General features: G+C 37.1%; 1 protein-coding gene across 1 annotated transcript in view; it reads left to right on the top strand.

Annotated features, from left to right (window-relative positions):
- Positions 1-10308, top strand: part of LOC104470032 (dihydropyrimidine dehydrogenase [NADP(+)]-like) — a gene marked incomplete at both ends in the record, with an annotated part of 27495 nt that extends 17187 nt beyond the window's left edge. The window contains 3 exons of the mRNA XM_010084805.1: positions 2175-2371; positions 6888-6969; positions 10221-10308. Of these exons, the coding sequence (XP_010083107.1) occupies positions 2175-2371; positions 6888-6969; positions 10221-10308 (367 nt within the window). The remainder of the gene's footprint in view (positions 1-2174; positions 2372-6887; positions 6970-10220) is intronic.
- Between the last annotated feature and the right edge of the window lie 519 nt (positions 10309-10827).

Raw genomic sequence — 10827 nt, 5'->3', positions numbered from 1 at the left:
GGAAACTTCACCATGAGGTGAGTGGAAATCTTTTGAAATGCATTGAAGCAGTTTGCTATTTTCACACAGATACCCTGCCAGCCTTAATATGCAAAACTGCCACTGAATTCCAGATGGCAAGATATCGCCGCACAAGCTGGCTGTGCTGCATGAAGACAGTTTCACCCGATTTGCAAACAGGCAGAATTAAAGTTGACCATTCAGCCTGAACTACTAGGATTTCCTGCATGAGTACCTGGTTTCTGAAGCTTAACGCTGCACTGCAGTAGTGTGACACTTTAGTATAACATTTAGTTGATGGGTGTGTCTGTTCAATAATAAATATAAAAATAATTATCAATAAGTAAATTTAGTGATAAATTTATTAAGTATATGCATATTTGTAGTGTTCAATATACACATTAAATATGCAAGTTATATAATTTGTTTTACTGAATAGCCTTCTAGAGCAACTGCATCAAACTTTAATGGAAATTTGTTATTGTTCAAGCCATGTCTGTATGAATGTAGCAAAGCAGACATTTTAGAAATATCCAATCGCATTCTGGTTATCACAGTCTAGTTTCACAGTACAATATAAGCTTTTCAGCCTGTGAAATCCATTAATAACCACATTAAACGTTCCCATATTGTATGAATTGTCAGGTTTAAATGATTCTTTTTTTAAAACAATTATCTGTCTTTTGCTTCTTGCAGTTTGTTAAAATGCTAAGTCAATTTACAAAGACTAAGAGAATTTGACACAGAAATTTTAGAGAGGGAAGAAACTAATCATTGGTTTACCTAGCATGAGTGCTCAAGTGCGCTTGAAGAAAATGAACATTGATTCAAAATTTAAATGAAAAATTCTGTTCACAGATGGAACTGCCAAAGTTTTAACCTGAAAAACCTTTGCTTCTTGAGTTCTACGGAAAGTAAAAACTGTTGGTAAACTTCTTGAATAGCTTAAATATTTTATTTATTAAGACAATGACAACATATGTATTTTAGAGGACTAGTTAGTACTTACAGAACACAGTTCTGCGTTGAAATAGATGGGGAACAATGCTGTCTTCTGGTAGTTTTTGAGCTGAAGCCTTGTAGTGTTTGTGATATGACTGAGTATCCCAACACAATGAACTCTTGTATCCTTTCAGTATCATGTTGTGCTTCTGCTACAAAGATATACTCCTTGGGTTAAATATCTTCCCACTAATGCCTAAAAGAAAACAATATAACTATCCTCTTCATGCTCCTAATCTTTAGTAACCTGCAAGGGTTGTGAGTCTATTCTTTCCTTTCATAGATTATACAAGATAGAGACTCCATTCCTTCTCCTACCATGTATGTAAATGCAGAGGACAGTGAAGTCTAGTGCAGTGAGTGTAGAACATGTCTGCCTTAGCCTCTTACCTGTGTGCAAAGTACTGATTTAGGGCAGGTCTGAAATAAAACTGTGTGACACTGCCCAGGTTAGGAGCCCATTTTGCTGGGTTCTTCAGAGACTGTCCTGGAGTACTTTTAATAGTCAAGACAGAATGGAGCAGATATCACCACTTTACAGGTAAAGAATTGAGGCATAGGGAGAACAGTCTTACTTTCAGTTATGCCTACAGGTTTTGGACAGCTGGTTAAAAAGTGGAGAACATCTGAAATATATGAGCAACTAACATGAAATAAGTCCTATTAGAATTATCTAAGAGGATGCGTTTAAAGCATGGGTTACCTTTGATAATACAACACTGAAAACTAGGGGCAGTTTGTAAAACAAAAAAACAAAAAACCAAAAAAACCAAAAACCCAAACTTTTCTAGTAGTAAGAATAATCTGAACATTGTTTGGAAGGAGATTTTTGGTGTTGCAGAGATTCTCTGACATTTGTCTGACTTGTATTACTATTCTGTTACTGGTAGTCTGTTTCCAACTTTTCTGCAAGATTTATGGTAGTGAAAGATCTGACTTAAAATTTTTTTAAGATAAAAAGAACCACAGAAGGACCAAAACCTGCAACTACAACTTCCCTCACAAATGCGCACATCATGTCATTTGGGAATCTCTATAATATTATGAAGCGATCCGCAATAATACATCAATGATATGTGACAGTACTAGCAGAAGCTTCCATCATGTTATTCATAATAGAATTTAAGGAGGGAATGTAAAGTATGTAACCTGTTGAATGTATTGCTTTTCAGGTATTCAAAGCTATGAATATTCCTCAGATCAGAAAACCTTCCTTACCTCCTCTAGAAGACATGCCTGAAGCTTATCATGTGAAGATAGCTCTCCTTGGTGCAGGACCTGCAAGTTTAAGTTGTGCTTCCTTTTTGGCTCGATTGGGCTATTCTAACATCACCATATTTGAAAAGCAGGAGTATGTCGGTGGCTTAAGGTAAAAAAACAATGACAACAAAGCACTGTTTCCAATGACTGTAGAAAGCATAGCAAAAAATATTGTGCAAACATAGTTTATACACGATCCCACTACCTTTACCAAAGGAAGAACGTAGAAAATTTCAGATCTGGAAAACTTATTTTTTATTTTAATAATTAATCAATCAAGTTAAAATAGGTAAAGTTATAGGCAAGCTTTAACTAAAATCTGGTGGCTGTCTCCTATATTCTCTTCATATGACCTCTAAAATTCCAGGGTGCAATTTTTATTATCAAATTGACACTTTAGATAATTATGTCAGGAACCCAAAACTTTTAAAACAAAATTAAGTACTTGTAGCCCTACATAGTGAAAGAATTAGTAGATGTTCAAAATGCTTTAGATGGATACTACTTGAATGGATAATTTTAAATTTAGAATGCTTTCATGAGCTACCTTATGCAAATAAAGGTGACAATGAATAAATCCATCATGTACACCTGGACTTGCAGCTTTAGTAAACCATACCATAAGAGTGAAATAAACCCCCTACAATTCTCAACCTTCAACAAATTGCAAATACACAAAGGAAGGTACATTTGCGGTTTTCTGTATGGTAAGCACTTGACTGATACTTGCATGGTGTCTTGTCGTCTGCACTAGAAGATGAATTTTTACCACTGTATCCCTAAGTATAAGATAAAATATTTCAGAAACTGACTAGTGGATACTAACCCATTCAAAATAAAATTAAATTTTGTATATTGAAGACTTACTAACACTGGAGTGTTTACAAAATAAAAAGTGAAAAGGAACAGAGAGAGAAAGAAGGGTGCTCACATTTCTCACTGCAGCATCACTGAAATCAATAGATTTGACACTGTTAATGAATTTGATCCATAATGTCATAATGTCAAATACTTATTCAGTGCTCTGGAAGATAGACAATCAATACAGGCAAAGCTGAGCTGATTCCCTGCATTTTTCCCAATGAGGTTGAGAAGTATTCTACCTAATTATCATGGTATTAATACATAGGCATTTAAATGTGAAGCTGTTCTACTTTCACTGGTTGCCATAGAGGATTGCAAATTTAGTATATGAAGTACTTATTCACCTGTTGAGTAGCACGTTTTCATAAATAACAGATTTAAAACCAGTTTTGTTGCTGTAAAGTAGTATGAAATAATGAGAAGTTTCTAACAATTAAGCTTTACTTGGTGACAGGGTAGAATCTGTTTGGACCCAGCAATATAATACAGTACTTTCTGCAGTTGCTTACAGTGTTACAGTACAATGCTGCAGTTGCTTGGTGTATGCTTGCGTATTTGAAGCAATGTGATCTTAAGTTGAATCTGTTCTTCATGTTTTAAGTTGAATTTAAAATAAAGCTTAGTCTGTTTGTTGTGCTGCGAAAAGCCTCACACTAAGTTTTGCCTGTTATATCGGTATCCTTAATGGTCAAGCAGTGCATTTTAAAAACATAAAGTCATAGAATGATTAGGGCTGGAAAGGACCTTAGAGATCATCGAGTTCCAACCCCCCCCTGCCAGGGGCAGGGACACCTCCCACTAGCCCAGGTTGCTCAAAGCCTCATCCAGCCTGGCCTTGAACACCTCCAGGGATGGGGCATCCACAGCTTCCCTGGGCACCAGTTCCAGTGCCTCACCACCCTCACAGGAAAAAATTTCTTCCTAATATCTAGTTTAAATCTGCCCTCTTCCAATTTAAATATATTACCCTTCATCCTGTCACTGCATGCTCTTGTCAAAAGTCCCTCCCCATCTCTCCTGTAGCCCCCTTTAGGTACTGGTAGGCTGCTCTTAGGTCTCGCCGGAGCCTTCTCTTCTCCAGGCTGAACAACCCTAAGTCTCTCAGCCTGTCCTCATAGGGGAGGTACTCCAGCCCTCTGATCATCTTTGTGGCTCTCCTCTGGACCTGCTGCAACAGCTCGACATCCTTCTTGCACTGGGGGGCCCAGACCTGGACGCAGTACTCCAGGTGGGGTCTTGTGAGAGCAGAGTAGAGGGGCAGATATTTCTCTCTTTTGAATCTTAAGGAACACATAGCAGTCAAGGTCAAATGTTATTTCCATTCATTGTAGAAAGTTTCACATCTGGTTTAAGGGCATCAGTTGCTTTTGCCTATTTTTAATCTTGGAACAGAAGGGAGGCTGACCTGTGGCAGCAATCATCCATTATTGCATGTGTAAGTCTTTGCAGTACATCTTTTAACAAGTTTAGGTTATTGATAGGTGTGTTTTCAAGGCTTCATAAACTGTTGCAAATGGCTAACAAGGCCAAATTAGTTTTGTATTTGGAATGAACTGTTTGGAAGGGCAGTGCTTGTGCCCTTTTCTAGTTTGCTCTTTTTTTAAGTGTTTTTAACTAGGATGTTCCTTCACATACATGTTATATCATAGCTAACTTTAATAATGTTGCAACAACAGAAAGGTGTCTAGTGATTGCAGTTCCTGTGGTGTGATATTTAAGTGTAGCATAAGGCTATGGTTGTCTGAATATGTCTGAATTTTTCTCATTCACGGGCAAATTTTCCTACCTTCCCCCAGTTGTGTAAAATTTATGCTTTGTAGTAGAGTAAGGATGAGCAGATCATACCCTTGCTTAGAGACTGTGAACAAGCTTCACTGCTCGTTCTCCTAACTGTGCCACATGGTTTACAATACCGAAATATTTTTTTCACTGGGCCAAAGAGATGTCGCTTTACCAAAAAGTAATTTGGGATCACTGAGAAACACCAAGCACCTGTCCAAACACCTCTAACTTGGGTCATTTTTGAGGAAGAGGTGAATTTGTGGGACACTGTTCCCCTCCACTGCAACCCTCATACACCTCTGCCACGTTTCCTTCTCCCCCTCTGTCTCTCCATTGCAGAGTCAGAGACTGTCTTGTGCTGCTGAAATAAATTGTATCAGAATTATTGATGTACCTGTTGACTTTCATAAAACTATTATTTTCATGGTAAATGTGCATGCATGTGTCCCTGCAGAACTGTGTATTTGCATATGTCCATATGTATACATTTATATGTACATATATGTGGGTCTACTCCACTGCACAAAACTGTAAGTAAATGTTTAATAGGAGCAAAAAATTGTTTACAAGTTGTGACAGTGATGTAACACAGCCAATGCTTTTCTGGGTTCTTCTAAGAGTCATGGAAATGACAAGCCTTCAACAAATATATAGGGGGCATGGAAAATAGAACTTTCCTTTTTTTTATTAGATTTCTTTACTGAATCTCTGTTGCAGAATCATATTGGTACATTAGTTTCTGCCTCAGACACCTTTTTACTTAGGGTGACCTATGAAACTTGTGTCGTCACGACACGTTTGTTATATCTGATATTTAGAATACTTTTCATTGCACACTGGTCAGGAAAGGTGGTGAAAAAAGGGCAGTATTAAAAATGATAAGGAGGAACACCAGTTTCTTATCAATATAATTAAAGTTGATGCAACCTAAAATAAATAAAATACTTCTGGCCTGTCAAAGTTACACGTTAAAGGTTGTGTGGTCACTAACAATATGTAAAGCCACGGTGAATCTCTTATGCCAGTGCTTTGTTATGGAAATTATAGATCCATTAATTTGAAAACAGATTAGACTGAAGCTTAGAAATATCTGGGGAGAGACTTTCACTTTTCTGCATATTCAGGGTTTTCTATCTTCATTGAACGAAAGTATCAAAAAATAGAACTTCACTGTGTTTACCTGGAATGTTCTTTAGGCAGAGATTTTGAACTGGCATAAGTAGATGTCATTTCATTGGAAATAAAAATCTGTATCAGTAGATATAAACTGAGGTTCTATACTGGCACTGCAGTTTTCCCATACAGGAGATCCGTGATTCCAGGAACTTGAAGATGTCATTCCTAATCTTCACCAGGAGGAAAAAATTACAGCTAGTAAACATTGAGTCAAAAAGCAGACTTGAGACCAAGAGCTGATAGAAAATTACTGATTTTGTCCATCCTTGAACGATCATAAAAAATTTATGAAGTAGAAATGGAGGAGGGTACAGTTTTAAATACCGTTGCTCAAAATAGCATATGCAACACTTTTTAAAAAAATGCATGGGAAATCTGATTGTTTGTTGTTGGATAGCTTAATGAATGATTGTTAGAAGATCACTTTGCTTTTAGTAACCATGAGATCTTTTCTTAAATGGATGCCTTAAGTTTGTTTAGTGTTAAATATTCTGGTGAACAAAAGGAATGGAGCTGAAGCTCTTTTGGACCCAAGCTTAACATATGTTAATGGTTACCTACAAGTGTGGACAGGGTTGGTCTAGAGTACTGCCTTCCTGGCCTATACTGTTAGCATTGGGTGAATAATGCTGTTTTGTCACTCTAACAATTTAAAAAAAGCCAATGGTCGAGTTTAAGCACATTTCCATTCACATACATCAGAATTAACTAAGGTGTGTTGTAAGCATTGAATTTTTAACAAATAAAAAATCCTTTCTTCCTAGTAGCTGGAAGTATTTCATAACTGTTTTTATTTATTTCAGTGCATCTGAAATCCCCCAGTTCCGATTGCCATATGATGTAGTGAATTTTGAAGCTGAGCTTATGAAGGATCTTGGAGTGAAGGTAATGAAAAATACATCCTGCCTATATGTAGCTCAAAGAAAAAAGAACAAGAACTCTGCCAAAGATTAACAGCAAAATGTCATGCACATTAGTAAAGAACAATTAAAAGCTATGCTAGACAGAGGCAGGAAGATGCTTCCTCTTGCTCAGGGCATTTGTCTGTCTCCTGTCTGAATGCCACTAGTTTGGAAAAGGGCAATCAATAGTTCTCATCTGGTATGCCTGCATGTGATTAATTGTCTGTAAGAAACAAATTCCTAAATTGCTTTAGGGGTTCAACGTAGCTATTGGAATGATTTGATTTTTTTAATCAAGTTTTTTTCATGCAAGTTTGGCACTACTTAAAACATTCATATTTGATACTGCTCCTTCCCCTCCTTCTCTCTGAGTTTTTTCTTGATGGTTTATCATATGGTCTTGCATCGATGTAAGTTTTATAATAAAATGCGTCAAAGCAAACAGTGCTACCATGATCATCTATTATAAATAATAACAGTTATTCAACTTCTTGGAAAGCAATAGTTTTGCATTATTCTGTTAAACAAATGTGTGCTGTTTATACATAATGAGAACATTGCTTTATTGTTAATTTGGGGCTTGAGCTGAAGATTTAGACAGTATTTTCAACTGCTGCACTTTTTAATAGAAGTTACTAATGTAGAATGCATCACTGGATCAAACTTCTGAGTAGCGGGAGGGATATTTTTAACATGATGCTAAAGCATTCAGTGAAGCAAGAAATTCTACTCAGAATCTTTCATGTTGGTTCACGTTGTAAAAGCAGTAGACTGTTGTTGCAAAACCCAATTGAGAACCTTATCCTGCCCAGGTTTTGTAAAAATGCTGGCAAGATGTTAAGATAAGGCTTTAAATGGTATGGGTCTGTTTTCCTACTCTAAAGATCCCTTTGCAACCCTTGGAAAGACTGACTGAATGCAGGCTGAGTTAGGGATGTGGCTGAAAACAGAGCACTGAGACAATTTCGGACAAGATTGAGGGGCATAGGCTCCTGGGAACCCTCTGAAAAACTCAGTTCCCTGGGGCTCCTTGTTACGACAAGGTCTCCAGAATGGACTGACAGAGCCACCATGTCATCTTGACCTGCAAGTCCTCTGTGCTTTTGGTGTGCAGCAGGGAATCTCAATGTAAATTTACTTCCACATTCTGCCGTTGGTTTGCAATTGACCCTTTGTCAAGCTGGTTAAAAAGTACCTTAGTTTTATACCTCTATAAGCTGGAAATGTTTTCTGGTGTTTACTTAAAGCATTTCAAATCTGTGGTGGAAGGTGCTGTATTGTGTAAATGCTCAGTAGTGCTGTTTATTCAAGTAATTCTTCTGAAATTAGTAAGAATTAGTCAGCTGAATAAGGATTACAGAGCTAGGCCCTAGGAGTATTATGAATCCCCACATAAAATTGTATTGCCATTTAAATTCCTTCATTAGGTTTTCATAACATATGTACACAATAGCATAAAAAAAATGTAATGACAATTTATGGAATGCATTTTGTTGCCAGTGAGGATGTAGTCTGTATTCTTGAAAGGATTAGAACTGTACACAGCTCTTGCACCTCCAATAAAATTTATATTAAATCTCCAAAGACAAAAAAAAAAGTAGCTGTTTTAAGTATTGTATACTGTATTTTACATGTCTTTTCTTCACCAATAAGGAAAGTATGTTAAAAGGAATATAGGCAGATTCAACACCAAACAAGATATACAATGACATAAAGACTAAACTGTTAAGATCACAAAGTATAGTCCTTACACAGTAGAACATTGCATTCTGTAAAGGGAACACACAAGTGATATAACAGAAACTGGGGAAAAACATTCAAGTTCAGAGAGTCTAAAGTACAGAGATAAATACACACATACCCATGTCAAGAAGTACAAAATATCAGAAGAGGAATCGCACACACTTTACGTGCTCCAAAGCCTTAGGGTTAGGAGAGATGAGCAAAAGGTGTGTCTATCTTCAGTTGCGTGACCTCAACACAGGAGACTGCTATAGTTGGTTTGCTGAACATGCGGCAAACACTCTTCCCTGTCTCACTCTTATAACAGCTGTAGATGTTCAACGTGTGCAGTGGCTGCTCAAAGCAGGATTGCTGGTGGAACATTACAAAAAATGTTCAACTTTTGCTTCTGAAACTGAATAGTAGTTGAACTGAAACAAGTATAAATTATAGGTTAATTTTTATTACTGTGACATCTTTCTTTCAATAAATGAACACCAATCACGGCACTCTGGGTGTTGTTGCTTATCTAAATTAGAATTAACAATTGCAAGTTTAAATCAAAACTGATCTCATTCATAATTTTGAAAAGCTTTGTTTATGACACAAAACAGTTTGCTTCATTACGAGCAAGTAGGGCACACTAATTTGCACAGAACGTTCTTCAGGCTTACTGCCACCTCTGGCCCACCTTTTGCAGGCAGGTTTTCTGAGTCCACAAAAACACCATTGACTTCACTGAGGGTTTTTGGCAGAAAGGTGTTTTAGCTAGTGGTCTCAGTGCAAAATTCAGGCTTTGCGAGTTCAGCACAAAGCAATGCCATCCTTCCTTCAGGACTGGCATTGCATTCGGCATAATTGGAGGCCTACCAAGTGCCTGACACTGTGCTGGGAAACATTGCGTAGTTTTCTGTTCAGAACTTCTGTCAATACAGAATAATGTCATGTGTTTTATCATCTTTATTTCTCTGTAAGAGGCTTATACTTTCACTAATGTTTCTGCAGTAACCTAAACTCCTTGTTTTTTGGATGATGTGCTGGGTGATCCATTTAATGCATGTTCTGTAAAGGAGATTCTTGCTTCCATATTATATGTCTTAAATTCTGATTTTCGCGTGGGAATCCAGCCTTTTATAGTCAGCACTGAATACAGCAATTTACTTGCAGTAGAAAAGTGCCATTTTCAGCTTTCCTCCAGTATTGTGTTCCATAGACAGGCTTGTTTGTTTGCTTAGCTTGCTTTAGCTCTTTTAGTTTACAGCAGAAACTAAGCTAGCCTGTGGTGGCCTCCATGTGAGGATGATCTGAAAGTACCTTTTACCCATATCTAGTTTGGGCCACTTGCTTAAGTCAGAGTCTACCTAGACTTTTAAGCCTGGCTTAGGGGAAAAAATAAATTAATTTGCTTTGTTTGTTCACTAGAAGATCCTGTGAGATGATCTGTATGCCAGACACAATAGAAATTATTTTCACATTATCACATTAAAAGCAAATAATCTTTAATTCTTTTAGATAATTTTTAGTAAAGGCCTTGCAGTGGATGGAATGACACTCTCTACCTTGAAAGAAGATGGCTATGAAGTGGTCTTTATTGGAATAGGTAAGAAGAGCTCACTGTCCTGTGTTTTGTCATCTTGAAATTGGATGATAGAATCATAGAATGGTTTTGGGGTGGAAAGGACCTTAAAGATCATTGAGTTCCAACCTCCCTGACATGAGCAGGGACACCCTCCACTAAACCAGGTTGCTCAAAGCCTCATCCAGCCTGGCCTTGAACACCTCCAGGGATGGCGCATCCACAACTTCCCTGGGCAACCTTTTCCAATGACTGTCTAAGAATAAAGTGGGACTTGTATCTGTGTTAATAGCATGATGTGAGACAGTTTCAGGTTGATGCATTATGAAAGTATGGAATATCAGTAAAATTTAAAAAACAGGAAGCTAAAGCTAGCTTTCTTAAGACAGTTATTTGTTAGAATTTTCACATTTATATGATAGATTTTTAAGTAAGATGAGAACGTAGATTAATGGGTTGATTTATTGTTCGTTTAAATAGTTAAAAATGGATGAACTAGAAGATTGCTCATAATTAATTGCCATATTGGCCTAGAGCGATACA

This window comes from Pterocles gutturalis, unplaced genomic scaffold, assembly GCF_000699245.1.
Source record: "Pterocles gutturalis isolate BGI_N339 unplaced genomic scaffold, ASM69924v1 scaffold13880, whole genome shotgun sequence".
Lineage (NCBI taxonomy): Eukaryota > Metazoa > Chordata > Aves > Pterocliformes > Pteroclidae > Pterocles > Pterocles gutturalis.
Note: the sequence above shows the minus strand (reverse complement) of the source record. Positions and strands in the feature narration are given on the sequence as shown.